This window comes from Epinephelus lanceolatus, chromosome 22, assembly GCF_041903045.1.
Source record: "Epinephelus lanceolatus isolate andai-2023 chromosome 22, ASM4190304v1, whole genome shotgun sequence".
Lineage (NCBI taxonomy): Eukaryota > Metazoa > Chordata > Actinopteri > Perciformes > Serranidae > Epinephelus > Epinephelus lanceolatus.
The window spans coordinates 11,405,749-11,422,337 of NC_135755.1; the positions used below are offsets into that span (position 1 = coordinate 11,405,749).

A 16,589-nucleotide genomic window follows, 5' to 3' on the forward strand; every position below is an offset into this window, starting at 1 on the left:
GTTTTATATGACCAGTGTGGCTAGCTAATCGACCAAAGTCTCATTTAATTTGACGAACTTTTGTATATGTCCCTGAGTGCAGGATGAGTCACCAAACATTTAAAACCAGGGTTTGAGAGTAGATATGAGGTGTTGGCATAGCGACACTAACATGCTCTCAAAGACAATGTTAACACACTGATGTTAACCAGGTTTAATGTTTACCTTGTTTAGCATCTAAGTTTAGTATGTTAAGATATGTTCACATCAAACGATACAGTATTTTTGGAACATTTTGCAACTCACAAGAATTCACCATTAAGAGCAGTTGTGCAAATTAACTAACCGGGGGAGGCAGCCAACGGCTATCTTTGTTTGCAGTGAAGCACTATTTATAGTTGAATGTAAACACAGTAAAAAAAAAAAGCTCTTAGCCCTGACACAGTGTGAACCAAGATGGTAACACTTTTTTTTTTTTTTATCACACTGTCACGGCAGGGCTTTACCGCTTCACACCTTCTGTTGTTTACTTACCACAATAAAAGACCACCTTCAAATTGTCAGAGCATTTTGCTAAGAAGCATTTTAACAAATAGCTTACACAAGTCATAGCTATAGTTTTAGAATTTACCATGTAACGTTTGTTCTGTCTCTGTACAGTGCTGACGTTGACATAGCTCTGGATGCACATAGACAGCGCCATTGTTTGTCCTTTATGTCAGTCAAGAGAATCTCAACTAGGGGCACATTCACACCAGGATAGTTGGGGGACTCGGTTCGATTGAATCGAATCCATGCCCTTCAGCTGGCTTGGTCACCACAAAAACAACCAAACACCAAAATGCACTGCGCTCTACCTCACTTCCTCTCTTTGGTTCGCTGGATAGTCCGTTTGCATTTCCCACTGTAAGCGAACCGCACCAGGGCTCACTGTGCAAGTGAACCGAGACCCCCAGTTTTCAAGCAGACCAGGGTTCGCTCATTTGGTCCACACCAGAGCTCAAATGGGGGGGGGGGATGATGGCAATGTGATGGCACGACAGCAATGTGATGGCACGACAGTCTCCTTCAGTACATTATTCTATGCTTTCTTTTGATTTTCACATTGGCTAGTCATCCTGTTTAATTTGTCTTATGATTAAATCAGAACCGTTGAAACAACCTGTAGGAAGCCTCTGCAAGTAATTGGTTGCTGGCAGACACACTGTGCTGCAATAAAATGGTTAATCAGCAGTGCCGTGCACTGTAGAGCAGATGCGCTGCTGGTTCTGCCGGCCTGAATAGAATATAATGTCTATAGCCTACTGTTGTGTGTACAGCCTTATAGACTGAGCTGAGTAGTGATGCGCGGGTCGACCCGTAACCCGTGGGACCCGCAAATGGACCTGCGGGTCGGGCAGCAGTGATCGTCTGTTAAATCGGTCTGTAAATGATATTTTGACATTATTGGCTATTACTGTCATGGCATCCGAAGGTACTGATGCGTTGAGCAGGTGACAGTCCGCGGTCGTTTTCAAAACACACTTGTGTCACGCACTCCAAAAGAAACTTGTTGAAACTTTAAACAATAATTTATTGTACAAAACGGGGGAAACAAACGTTGACAAAAACGGTTCCATAATTCATATTAAATTCAAAAGATAACGAAAAAACAGCTACAAGTTAGAGGGAATAGTGATAAAGTGGTAAAACCTGGCATTGATCCACAGCCTCAGACGGATGCGCTCAAGCGTGCTGTGCGCACAAGCTCAGTTGGTAGGCTATACTATATTTTCACATTTTTAACAATGCAATTTAAAAGTTTGATTTTTATTTTGATTTTTATTGATAACCTACATTTACCAACAACAAAAAGACTACATTTAGCACCAAAAAAATGTAAAAAAAAAAAAAAAAAAAGTTAAGAAAAAAATGAATATCGAATACCAGATTTTCATAATGAATACCTACCCATAGAAACGAATATTCGAATATCCGAATATTTGGGTGCAGCCCTAAAAAATAAAGTAAAATACAATAAAATACAAAGTACAAGATAATTCAACATTTTACAACTAAACAAACAAACAAATATCAGTTTAAAAAGCAAACAAAACAAACATAAACAAAACATCTGTTCAGGCTTACCCACTCAAAGAGAGTAGGAAAGCCTGAACAGGTGAGACTTGAGACTTGCTTGACTAACGTTGATAAAAGTCTCGACTTGACTTTGACTTTGTATTCATGACTTGAGACTTGACTTTGACTTGAGACAGATGACTCGAAAGGACTTGGCTTTAATTCAATATTAAAGGCACGCTAAGCAGCGTTGGGCGTCACTTCTGCTTACGTTCAACAATGTTGTCAAACACAACGGAGCTAGCGGATCGTGAGGAGATGTTTGCTGTATGTGACATATGACTTGCTTGAGACTTGAAGGTAAAGACTTGAGACTTGCTTGTGACTTGCACATGTGGGACTTTCCCCCATGTCTGACTCACTCTGAAGCAGCATCAGACTCATGAAGTCTTTATAGCCGTGCTCCACATGCACAGTAAAACTCTTTAAATATACTTTTGGCCAAGTGGCTCACAGACAAACTCAGTGACTTTTACTACACTATGTAAAACCTCTCGTCACTTTGACACACGACTTTCAGAGATACTGTCAGAATACTTTTTTGTTTGTATCTAAATAACATAAAGTAATAATATAAAGCTGTTATATAAAAATTCTTATGCTTCAGGTTTGCTGTAAGCGCATTCATCAATCGCCTCTTTCCATTTCTCTCTTTAATCTCTATACGTTCAACCAAAGTATTTGTTTTCTTGCACTTCCGTTTTCTTATCTTTTACTATCAACCGCAGCTCTTTGCTTTCCTTGACCTCTGTCTCCACTGTCTGATGTTTAAAATAATCACAAGTCTTTTGTCTCCATTGAGTGTGTGCTCTTTTAAACTCACCTACACCTCCGCGAGACAGTCTTTGCCTGCATGCTTTTAGAGCATCTTAAGCGGTTGAGTGGACATGGAATTGGAGATAGAAGTCGAGGCTGCCTTTACTTGTCTGGCTTCTTTTAGAGCAGCTCGGCACCGTGGAGTGACTGACTCGTACAATGAGAGGTTGAAAAGCTTTGAAAGAAATTATAATTGGATGCATGACTGGAATATTTAGAGTTCGCCTTTGCTCAGCACTTACCAGGTTAAGGTTATTCATTTTGGATACGAGACAATTTCTCTGGCATTGGGCAGGAATTTGGTGACTTTTCTTGATTTGGGTTGATTTGTATTCTCTTTGAGCTGATAAATTAGTTCTGTCGCTTCTTGTTTAAAGGGATAGTTTGGATCTTTTGAAGTAGTCAGTGTATTGCCTATAGTAGATGTCAGTCCGCAAGCCTCCAGTTTAGAGAAGCAGACAGGAGTACTGCCACAGCAGCTAAGCAATGTACTGCTGTGGATGGGGGCAGAACATGTTTTAACCACCCAGGAAAATCATTGTCAGTTAAAGCTGGCATTACATGTAGATAATTTTCACTGCTTTGTTTTGCACAGGCAGCAATTTTAGTCTGGGAACTGAAGCCGTTATATTGCTCCGGGTTTTAACGGCTGTAAGTAAACATAGAAATTCATAAATAATTTTGATAGCACACGAAAACTGTAAAGAATTAATCCTTGTTCGAACCAGTGAGCCTAACTTTAAACATTAGCATTTAGCAAACGCCTGGAACGCCTAGAGTGGTCAGCCAATCGTTGGCTTTAATCTGCCCCCTGACTGTTCATAGATGAAGTTGACAGACTTATCTTTTTTTGCCGCAACAAGTTACAGTATCGATGAATAACAAAAAAAAAGTATAACTAGATAAATGTGTGATGGCATTTATGAATAAGAAATAGTACATTTATACAAATAAATAAATAAACAAATAAATTTAACATTTATAAATTTGATGTCTCATTTGATTTGCTGCATATTTATTTATGGTGACAATTACGCATTTAATTACATAACTATTTATTTATTCATTAATTTACGCATTTATTATATTATTTTATATTTATTCATTTATTTAGGCATTAAAATATATGATTATATTTACATTTATTAAAACATTAACATATATAATTTGATTTTTTTATATGTTTAAACAATAGCATATATAATTATATTAATTCATTTAAACAATAGCATATATAATTATATTTTAATTAATTTAAACAATAGCATATATAATTGTGTTTTAATTCATTTAAACTAACATATTTAATTGTGTTTTAATTCATTTAAACAATAGCATATATAATTCTATTTTAATTAATTTAAACAATAGCATATATAATTGTGTTTTAATTAATTTAAACAATAGCATATATAATTATATTTTAATTAATTTTAAACAATAGCATATATAATTATATTTTAATTAATTTAAACAATAGCATATATAATTATATTTTTTATTTATTTAAACAATAGCATATATAATTATATTTTTTATTTATTTAAACAATAGCATATATAATTATATTTTAATTAATTTAAACAATAGCATATATAATTATATTTTTTATTTATTTAAACAATAGCATATATAATTATATTTTTTATTTATTTAAACAATAGTATATATAATTATGTTTTTTATTTATTTAAGCATTAACTCAAATAATTATATTTTCATCTATTTAAACATTAACATATATTGGCATTAATTGTCTTAAATGAGTCTTCCAAGTCTTAAAATGCTCAGACATGGGAAGAAGCATACTATAGTCTTTTCTTTTTTTATTTCTAAGGATGCACTTTAGAATTTGAAAATGATTGGTAATATCTATTTTTTTAATAACTTCGATCAAGATGAAGGACCCAGCAACACATGTACATTTACTACATGAAATCAAATGACAAATGAAGACGCTTTTTTCTGGGCACAAATACAGACTTTTACAGTAATATAATATGTTTTCCACCCCTGGTTATTGATGTTTTTAAATGGGACTCTCTTGAGGTGGCTAAAATACATTTTGCTGCTGCCCCTGTCTACAGCAGTACATAGCATAGCTTCTGTGTTGACACTCAGGCATGCTTCCCCAAACCTAAATTGTGCCGACTGACATCTACTGTAGGAAATACACTCACCATGGATAAGTGCCTCGTATAAGCCCAAACTAACCCTTTAAATTCTTTGAAATGCTCTCTGTAGTACAGTATGTGAACAAACAGTGTATAAAATCACGCATGCGTGCACACATTCACCTCTGGGTATTTTCCCCTTTCCCCCTATAAGCACCATTATTGCCACCTACCTCTCTGCTGTTGTAATTGGGTGAGTTATTTTTACCTCTAATGCCTCCACTTCCTCTCCCCATCCCTCCTTCCCTCCATCCTTGGTGAATTAATTGGAGAGGGCAGGAGGCCACGGCACATATTGGGTAGGTAACGAGTGGCAAGGGCTGGACGGCCGCTAACACCCAGTGCTCTAATTGGCTGCCTGAGAGGGATGAGGGTCATTAGGTATAGGTGACTGCTTTGCCCTCTCAGCACAGCCACGCACTCTCATGCACATACATTCAGTGCATACAGTGCAGGCGCCTTCCTCCTCCATACGTCCCTCCAGTATGAGACAGAACAGTTATGCAGTAATACATGTAAACCATCAAACCCTCATTATGCCGTCAAGCGTCTTTAAACCATCGAACAAACTGAATTCAAAAGAGAAATGACTGTATGTGGGTATAATTGATGGTTTCTGCTGCTTCGGAGCCCTCACATCAAAACTTTTAGCTCAATTAGGACCTCACTATAAAGTGAATTCACTTGTCTCCTGCTCCTTTTCTTTATCTTCCTCTGCCTGTCTCTTGCACCCTCTCTTTCTGAGCTGAGAGTGCCTTAAAGAGTACTTTTGGTATTTTATAACCTGGGGTCCGTTTCACAAAGCAGGTTCAACAAACTCTGAGTCTAATCCTGAACTCTGAGTTGATCTACTCTGAGATAGGAAACTCTGAGTTTCCGGTTCCAGAACAGCTGATTTGAATCAGTTTAATCAACTCGGAGTAGTTTCACCTGGAGTTAAGCGCGTGCACCACAACTATAAAAAGCCAGCATCAATGGAGCCCCGATTCGACGAGTCACCATGGCAACGGGGACGGGGAGGGCTGCATTTTTCACCCCACTAGAATTAGAAATCTTAATGCGCTCATACGGCGAGTTTGAACACGTTTTCAAAAAGAAGTGCAACACCGCTGCAGCTGCAAAAGAGAGGGAGACGGAGTGGGAGAATGCATAAGTTTAAATGTAGTCCTTTGCAATCACAATAATATTACAGGGGAAAACTGCTTGAATGGTAGCCTATTAATTTATTTCATTTAGGTGCAATCCCACAGGGGAGAAGCGCACTTGGCAGCAGTTTAGGATGAAATATAAAAACATTGTTCAAACAGGTAAGACCTCGGCATAATCTCATGGGGGTACCTCATTTTGATCATGTTTTACATTGTAAAGTAAATATTAAGTGGCTGTTTGACTGTGCAGTTGTTTTATCCCCAACATAATGCTGTTTTCACACACATAAATGTCTTCTGATCTATATCATGTTCTGTTAAATAGGCTAATTAAGCCTATTTAAACTAACACAGACTTCTACTCAGCCAACAGAAAGAAGGCAGATGCCCGTAAAATGAGCACACTTTTCTGACCGCCCTGCATACAGTTGCCTTACTCAAGTGCTCAGCGTCTCTGACATTGTACAAAAAACTTCCATTTGCAAAGAAACGCAGCGCAACACACAATATCTGCTGGGATGTGAGAGCATGACTACGATTGGTAATGTTGCAAATGTAAGGACGGATAAGGTTGTGTGTGTAGATGATGGACTGTGACGTGAAACGGTTCTGCTCAAAAAGATAATTGTGTGGAAATGCTAGAACATCTATGCGCGTTCTGATAACCATCTCCCGACGAATATTTAATTCTCTGCGCAGTAATGCTGCACCTTCATCCACAGGATCGTTATCAAAAGGACATGCCATGTTAGTGAAAAAAGTCACCACCTACTGTGCCTAATGGACTTCTAATACACTGACTCTGATTTCTTTAATGATTTTTTAAAATGACAGACGGCAGAACTAGGCTACGCCAAAACTCGCCTGCTGACTGAATGAATGAGGAAATCAAATGGAGTGTGTGGCTCTGAAAGAGGGCGGAGACAGAGAGAAACTCGAGGTTCATTGAGAAAAACCTGGTCCCGACCAGGTTAGGTTCATAGAGTCTGTTACTACGGTAACTGACCGAGAGCTAAAGTTACCTCTTTCTCTGAAACAGGCTAGAGTTACTCCTCTTTCTCTGGTTTGAGTTACCTCCCTTTTTGAAACGGAAAACTCAGAGTTTCCCTCATTTCAGGGTTAACAGACTCTGAGTTTTCACTAAACCTGCTTTGTGAAACGGACCCCAGAACCCTATTTTCCCATGTTTTTGTGTCTAAGTGACTAATGGAGACAACAGGTTTTTTAGCAAGATGGCTGCAGCTCACAGCTGAGAAACCACCTACAACATAACCACTCAGGGCATTTGTGCACCGTCAGTTTACGTTGGATTTCGGAGCTGTTTCTGATTAAACAAAAATGATCTATCTCTGTAGGGATCCTTTCCATAGTGTTGCCAGACACTTATAATCACAGTCTGAGCCTGTCAGTGGCAAAAACAAACACTTTTAGTGGACGTACATTGAAGGTGCCCAAATGCCCTCAGTGGTTACATTGCAGCCTGTTTCAGGGCTGCCAGCTGCACCGTCAATTTACATCCACTAAAAATGTTTGTTTTTGCCACTGACAGGCTCAGATTGTTGTTGTTAGTGTCTGACAACGATATGGAAAGGATCCCAACAGAAATAGACATTTTGTTAAAGAGCAAGATCCTTTTTTGTTTAACCAGAAACAATATGGAGATACAACGGGGCAGTTTATTTTGATTTGTTTTTGCATTCTGATGTGGTTTTTCAATGACGATCTTCTAATTTTTTTTTAAATGTCACTCCTTTTTTCAGTATCTTTTAAGTACAGTATTTACCAGAGTTGATTATTGTTGGAAAAGTGGAAAGATGAACTGAGAATGAGGAATGAGGTGTGTTTTACCATGATATAAAATTGCTGTTTATTCAAAGGGAGTCTGGTGGGTTAGGCGATGGCTGTTTCAGGGCTGTTTAATAGAGCCAGAGCAGTGACAGTAAATTTTGGCATCGAAAATAAAATTCAGCATTGAAAAAAGAAACATTGGCACTGAAAAAAAATCCACGGAAAAAATAAAACGCAAGCATTCGAAATGAATTTTATTTTTATATTTTTTGCAGTCTGAAAATTGACAGAAAGTTGAAACTGAAAAAAGAGATGGGGGGGGGGGGGACAACAGTTGTCACAAAAAAAAAATGACACTGAAAAATAGTGACATGCTTCAAAATCAGAAGATCATTGAAAAACATGAGAATACAAAAATATCAAAATAAAATAAAAATCATTTTAAATGCCTGCGTTTTTTTCAGTGCCAATTTATTCCTTTTTCAGTGCTAAATTTTATTTTCAATGCCAGAACTTACTGTCACTGTTCTGGCTCTTTTAAACAGCCCCGAAATGGCCATCACCAAATCCACCAGACTACATTTAAGTGAACTGTAATTTTATCATGGCAAAACACACCTCAGTTAAACTCCATATCAACAAAATACATCTCACCAAAGCCACCTTGGTTCATCTTTCCACTGTTCCAACAATCACCACCTCTGGTTTGGTTGAAATGAACCCTTAATTCACTCACTTAGATATTAAAACATGCTGACTCTATACACATTAAAATTACTGCTCATTTAAATGAGTTCTGGTGGGTTTGGCAATGGTAATATCAGAGCCGTTTCAAGTGAAACAAAAACTTGTACTTTAACAAAAAGGTCTATCTCTGTCAGGATCCTTTCCATAATGTTGTCAGACACTTACAATATCAATCTGAGCCTGTCAGTGACAAAACCAAACACTTTTAGTTGATGGAAATTGACGGTGCAGCTGCCAGCTCTGACACAGGCTACATTTGGGCGCTGTTAATTTATGTCTACAAAAAGTGCTTGTTTTGCCACTGACAGGCTCAGACTGTTAATATAAGTGTCTGGCAACATTATGGAAAGGATCCCTACAGAGATAGATGTTTTTTAAATCAGTTGTGTTTAACCAGAAACAGCAATCTAACCGGACTCCTAACCAGATATTCACATCTAACTGGATGAGTTAAGGGTTTATTTCAACCAAACCAGAGTTGGTGATTGTAGGAACAGCGGAAGGACGAACCAAGACAACTTTTCCAACGTTTATTTTGTTTCTGTCGGCCTCTGAATGACGTGTCTTTTACGATGACAAAATTACTGTGTATTTAAATGGAGTCTGGTGGGTTTGCCAAAAGTGATTTTGGGGCTGTTTCTGATTAAACAAAAAAGGTCTGTCTCTGTAGGGATCCTTTCCATGATGTTGTCACACTTAGAATAACAGTGTGAGCCTGTCAGTGGCAAAAACAAGCACATTATAGAAGATGTGCATATGCCCTGAGTGGTTACATTGCAGCCTGTCTTGCCACTTTCGACTGCAGCGCTCTTGCTCGTAATTGAATTAATTGAAAGTGTTGTTCCCATGGTCCATGTTGAGAAATACCAACGTCACCCTTCAATTACTGCTAATGCTTCATAGGAATTCCTCTCTAGCCCATCACTATGTTCCTTTCCACTCACTCTGTCTCAGTATCATTGTGCACAAGTGTTAGAAAAAGAGAATAATTGCTCGAGTTTTTCACCACAGTCCTCTAAATTTGTTTGAAGTAGTCTAATCGGGGCTAATGATGGTCAAATGAAGATTTTGACAACATTAGCCCCAATTGAACCAACCCACACAAGACTGAAAGATCAGGTTGGAAATCCGGCGGCACGCAAACATTTAAGTGACTTCCTCCTTGTGTTGCAATCTGCAAAATTTGGCTGCAGTGTGAAGTTTGTCGCTAATTAGTTGAAGAATTCTGCAGGAGACGTGGCAGCGCTCTCCCGCACATACACTCACACACACACATACGTCTTCCCTCTGCCAGGCCATGTATTCCCAAAGAGCGCCTAATCAACAAAGATGGAGCCATTCATTTTCTTCTCTTTGTTTGGTGTAATTAGTGCAAATTGTTTTGTTGGTGAAGAACAGTTAGCACAGAAAACACACATGCTTTTATAGCTGGCACAGCATGGCAGCGTTTAGCGCTCCTCGCTAAGGCAGTATTTTGTAATTCGCTGTTGAGGAGTGTTGGCGCAGCTCCTGTTTTGTTCTGGCTCTTTCCACACCCACACTCACTTTTCTTTCTGTCAACTGCTCAGCTGACCCCTCACTCGTCTCACCCACTCTCAGTGAGAATTACCGAGACCTTCTTTCACTTATACTTTCTCCCTCCTTCCCGTTCCTTTGTGTTCTCGTTGTCTTTCTCTCCCTCATCTTTTGACTCACGTTTTTGGCTTTGTCTGTGTAGTTTTCTGTATTGTAATCTTCGGCGCCTGTGTTTTTTTGCTCTATTTTGATGTTGTGCCTATACGTGTGTGGGCGTAGGTGCACTTCTTCTGTCTTTCTGTCTGTTTTTCTGTCTCTCCTCTGAGCTCTAGGCTATAGAAAATGGTCTGAACGGCTGTGAGTGTTGAGGGTGAAGTGGAGAAGGGAGGGGCCGTGGTGTGATGCGGAGTTACAGTGGAGCTTATGAAAACTGTGCCTCTGCATCTAACCCCTATTTCTGAAACGGGCCTCAGAAAACATTGAGGCTGAAAGCTTGGGTTGCTTTGGATTCCCCAGATGCACCTTTTGCCTTTCGCAGAGCTTTGCTGTTTCACACAGGTATACACGCACATACACACAGAAGCCTCTCTTTCTGTCTGTCTTGAACACAAACACACGTCACACACTTGGCATGTGCGTCATCGGCCGGTGACTTGTGGGTGTGTTATCACTCTGTCACAAACTATTTTCTCTTACACTCTACTTCCAATGCCATTTTACTTAAAAAAAAACCCACACACACACACACACACACAAACAGAGACTGAGGCTGTCTCCGCAGTGATTGTGGGTCTTCTTTGGTGTTAGTCTACATTAGACCAAATGACATTCAAGCTCAATGTGAAAAACAAGTTGAGATTTTAATGAGACGACCTATTGATCCCACCTTATCAGGAAGGGTCTCTAATTTGGCCAAAAAACGGCATGAGGTGGTATCTAGTGGAGGACCTTAACATTTGCGGGGCCCTTTTGGGAAGACATTTTCTCTTATTTGGCTGTTTTGAACAGTTTTTAGATTTATTATGAACATTTTCACACTTAATTTCCGGCTATTAAAAATGGGAGAGTGATTGAATGCAAAGTAGAATTCTCAGTTATTCATTTTCTGCCTCTTGCAGTTGGGGTGTTTTTCTCCCAGTCAATTCCTCTGGCTCCTCCTGGGCTTCCTAAGGTATTCGCAGGCAGTTCTGGATTTGACCCGGGGTCTCCTCCTTGTTGCCTGGAATACCTCCACAGGGAGAGGGTCAGGGGGAATCCTAATCAGATCCCAAAACCAATCTTAAAGGCTAACTGATGCACCCTGGATCATATTTTTCCCGTCGCCCTGTCAATTTACATCCACTTCAAGTGCTTGTTTTTGCCACTGACAGGCTCAGACTGATATTGTCAATCAATTTTCAATCAATCAATTTTATTTATAAAGCCCAATATCACAAATCACAATTTGCCTCACAGGGCTTTACAGCATACGACATCCCTCTGTCCTTATGACCCTCGCAGCGGATAAGGAAAAACTCCCCAAAAAAACCCCTTTAACGGGGGGAAAAAAAATTGTAAGTGTCTGACAACATTACAGAGAGGATCCTGACAGAGATAGACCTTTTTGTTAAAGTACAAGATCCTTTTTGTTTCACTTGAAACGGCCCTGATATTACATCGCCAAACCCACCAGAACTCATTTAAATGAACAGTAATTGTAGTGTGAATGGAGCCGGCATGTTTGCGCGTCTAACTGGGTGAATTAAGGGTTTATGTCAACCAAACCATAGTTGATGATTGTTGGAACAGTGGCAAAACGAACAAAGACTGTTTTTAGGAGTTTTGTTTTGTAGATTGTCAACTTCAAAATGAAGTGTTTTTTACGACAATGAAATAATTTTTTATTTAAATTGAGTCTGGTTGGTTTGGCGATGGCCATGTTGGGGCTGTTTCTGGTTAAACAAAAAGGTCTTACTCTTAAATAAAACGGTCTATCTCTGTAGGGATCCTTTCCGTAGTGTTGTCGGACACGTATAGTAACAAATTGAGCCTATCAGTGTCAAATTACTTTGTATTTAAATTGGGTCTGGTTCCAGCCGACAACGATTTTGGGGCTGTTTCTCGTTAAACAAAAAGGCCTTACTCTTAAATAAAACGGTCTATCTCTGTAGGGATCCTTTCCGTAGTGTTGTCGGACACGTATAGTAACAAATTGAGCCTATTTGTGTCAAATTACTTTGTATTTAAATTGGGTCTGGTTCTGGGCGATAACGATTTTGGGGCCGTTTCTCGTTAAACAAAAAGGAACTTATTCTTAAACTAAAGGTCTGTCTCTGTCGGGATCCTTTATATAATGTTTTTACACACTTAAAACAATCATCTGAGCCTGTCAGTGGCAAAAACAAACAGTTTAAGTGCAGCTGCTGCCATATGCAGTGCTCTTATTCAATACTGGACCAAATTTGTTGTTTTTCAGTTAGACACAAAAACTTGGGAAAATATGGACCAGGTTGAAAAACACCAAACTAAACCCTTTAACTGGCACATTCTAAACGAATAGTTTGACATTTTGAGCAATACGCTTATTCACTTTTTTGCCGAGAGTTAAACAAAAATATGATTAACACTTCTATGTCTGTGTGGCAAAAATGAAGCTGGAGCCAGCAGCTGGTTAGCTTAGCTAAGCATAAAGACTGGAAAAGGGGGAAACAGCTAGCTCAGGAATCAAAGGATCCAAAGGAAACAAAACCATAGGTAACAACCTCTAAAGCTCACAAAATAACATGTTGTATTTAGTTTTTTGATCTGTACATAAACCAAAGTGTGCCAACAAAGATTTCCCTCCAAGAAAGGTGTAACCTCCCCATAAAACTGCTAAGCTAAGCTAATTGGTTGCTGGCATAGCTTCATATTTACCATGAGAGAGGTATTGATCTTCTTGTCTGTAGCTCTCTATCTAAGAATATTACTGGCTTTTTGCTATGGGTTTAAAGGGTAACTTTGGTGTTATTGAACCTGGACCATATTTTCCCTTGTTTTTATGTTAAAGTGACTGGCAGCGGTGAAACAGGCTGTGGTGTTACCACTGGGGGCGTTTGGTAATGTCAATTTTCGTCCACTATAAAGTGTTTGTTTTTGCCACTTGCCACAGGCTCAGATTGTTGTTCTAAGTTTCTGACATCATTATGTAAATTACAACAGAGACAGACCTTTTCGTTGAGGACAAAGATCCTTTTTGTTTAATCAGAAACAGCTCTGAAATCGGTATTGCCCAACTAGCCAAACCTCATTTAAATAAACAGTATTTTTATGATTGTTAAACACATCTTATTCAAAGTCAACAGGAGCAATATATAGATCACAAAAACTGTCTTGGTTCATCTTTCCACTGCTCCAACAATCACCAACTCTTGTTTGGTTTAAATAAACTATTGATTCACCTAGTTAGATGTGAAAACATGCTGGCTAAAATTCCTGGAGTCTGGTGGGTTTGGCGATAGCGATTTCAGGGCTGTTTCTGGTTAAACAAAAAGGATCTTACTCTTTAACAGAAAGGTCTATCTCTGTAGGGAACCTTTCTGTAATGTTATCAGACACTTACAATATCAATCTGGGCCCATCAGTGGCAAAAACGAGCACTTTCAGTGGACGTACATTGACAGGTGCAGCTGGTGCCGACACCCTCAGCACTGCACCATTTTCAAAGGTTGTTCCCATTAGTCACTTGAACACAAAAACATGGGAAAATGGTGTCTAGATGGAAAAATACTCAAGTTACCATTTAAGTTTTGTGGTAATGAGAAAAAAACAAGCCCATTATTTTTGACAATTGAAGTAGCTGCTCTGCAACAACCTCACAGCTGATTGATATTAAATCTCCGCATCTCCGTCTCTTTGTGTTCTTCCAGGATTATAAAGCGGGCCTGGCTATCGCAGAAGTGGAACTGACTGCTGCCAACGTTCGAGACGTGGACCGCAGAGTCTTTGAAATCAACACACCCTTCAAGAACTTCTGGTACGTCTGTGTGTGTGTGTGTGTGTGTGTGTGTGTGTGTGTGTGTGTGTGTAGAGTGTGTGCCCCCTTCTCCCACAACAAAGAGCCATTCATGCTAAAATGTGTGTGATGTACGATGTGAGAGAAAAGTGCAGCGCTTTTGTTTGATCTTACCTGAACACATACTTTCATATTGCTTTTTCATCATCCAGAAGATGAGTGTTAAGTGAAGGGATCTCTCCGTAAATTCACACCCCTCACACTGATGTAGTCAACAGGCTGACACTGAAATAAACCTCCACATTTGTTCAAAATGTTGCTGCAGGAAGCAGCCGGATGCCAGGAATTCATTCATATTCCTCCCTTAAACAAATCTCCCTGCATTACCATCTTATTTCAACCATATAGTTTCGGAAATGCCCTTCGCATACGCTAAGCCTCCTGCTACACTGTCTTTTAATCTCAGTAATCATATCTCATAAAGCATCCATATTCACAGCTGAAAGGCAAGGGCAGGCATTTTGGTTAATCTGCTCTTTATACATGTAAGGTATTAAGAGTCTCATAATGCGATAAGAGTTTAAGGTACTTGTGGTGAAAGAATATTCACGTACTCCTATCTGATTGGCCTTTTAGAAATTTTTTTCAGAACCACCTGGAGAGTTGGAGGATTAATTCAGACCAGCATGTTTTCAAGGCTCGAAACTTTTAAACTTGTCTGCTTTTCAGTAAAAGGTGCAAATATGAAACCATTAAGCATTTTAAAGTTATAATCGGCTGCGTTGCTATTTAAAAAAAGAGTGGGGAACAAAGTAGAAATTATCAACACAAGGATAAAAGTTCTTGCTTATTTTTTTGAACTGAATTAAAGCCATTGTTGAGATGTGAAGGTCGTACAGTCGGAGAGAGTTTTGTGTTCACGCTGACTTTAAAAATGAACCAAAAGCTGTGAGGGTGAAGTTACACAGGCTGACTAGTAACTCAGGGACCCACGTGAGGAAAATAAAATGTGTGCCATATCTAGGGCCGTAACGGTACATGTATTTGTGTCGAACCGTTCGGTACGCGACTTTAGGTTCGGCACGACCCTGTACCGAATTATTGGGCACAGGATATTATTTTATTTTATTTTGTTTTATTTTAATTCCATTTTTGCGAGCCGAACCATTTAAAATATCTAGCTCCCCGATGGACATAATTGAGTGACGCACCGAGTCCCGTCAATCTCCAGTTTCACTTTGTGCATGGTGTGGCTTAAAATGAAAAAGAATGTGACAAACACATAAGCCGTGAGCCTGCTCCGCCTCAAGCCGGTCGCAGCGCACCATACGCCCGCCGCGAGCCGTTCAGCACCGCGGACAGTCAGACTAATGGGATGTCGAACCAATGACATGGACCCCATGGCAAGTGAGCCTGACGAACCTGAAGACCCACCCGCAAACCTTAAGTCCTCCGTTTGGGAACACTTTGGTTTCAGGGTAAAATACGAAGATGGAAATAAACAAGCTGACAAGACAAAAGCAGTGTGCCGACACTGCAGAACAGCGGTCGGGTATGTACTTGGAAACACGTCTAACATGCTAACGCATCTAAAGTGACACCCGAGTTTGAACGTTAACTGGCGCGACTAGAAAAAGCAATCTGGTGCAAACTACGATATCGTCGTCGTTTAAAAAGAAAGAGCGTTTCCCTGACCATCTTGCTAAAGAAATAACCAACGCCACTGGAGTTGAGTAAAATTGATTAAGCTGCACTTTAGACATAAGCCTGTTTTGTTTACTGCACTTTAACAAAGTGGGAAAGCTCAGTAAGTTCCTAGTAAAACTGAATCTGAGCAGGCTTTAAAGCTGACCAGCTGCACTATACTTTTTATTTTAATTGAGTAAAACTGTTTAAGCAGAAATTTATATTTATATTTTTCATTCAAAAAATGTGTTAAAAAACAGCAGGATTTTATTTTTCACTTTTATATTTCTATTTTCATTCAAACAATGTGAAAAAGCAGGATTTTATATATATTTGTTTCATTCAAAAATTGTGTAAAAAGAGTTAACTGCTGTGGTGGTATGTTTTAATAAGGTTACCAATAAGTAAAAGATATTTAATAGTTGTCTATTTTTTTTCATTACTGTACCGAAAAAAAAAAAGAACCGTGACTTGCGTACCGAGGTACGTACCGAACCGAGATTTTTGTGTACCGTTACACCCCTAGCCATATCATCTCAATATCATTTTAAAATGATAGGAAAAATTAATACCTGCATGCTCGCGATATTTTGGCTTGTTGACATATTGACGTCACACGCATGACTGAAAGTGAAACTGTTACTG

General features: G+C 39.1%; 1 protein-coding gene across 5 annotated transcripts in view; it reads left to right on the plus strand.

The window, feature by feature from the left end:
* The window catches only part of arap2 (ArfGAP with RhoGAP domain, ankyrin repeat and PH domain 2), a 259,679-nt gene that overhangs the window by 76,368 nt on the left and 166,722 nt on the right, over nucleotides 1–16,589 (plus strand). For all 5 annotated transcript variants that reach the window (XM_033609726.2, XM_033609727.2, XM_033609724.2 and 2 more), the window contains exon 10: nucleotides 14,173–14,279. In XM_033609726.2, coding sequence (XP_033465617.2) covers nucleotides 14,173–14,279 — 107 coding nt within the window. The remainder of the gene's footprint in view (nucleotides 1–14,172; nucleotides 14,280–16,589) is intronic.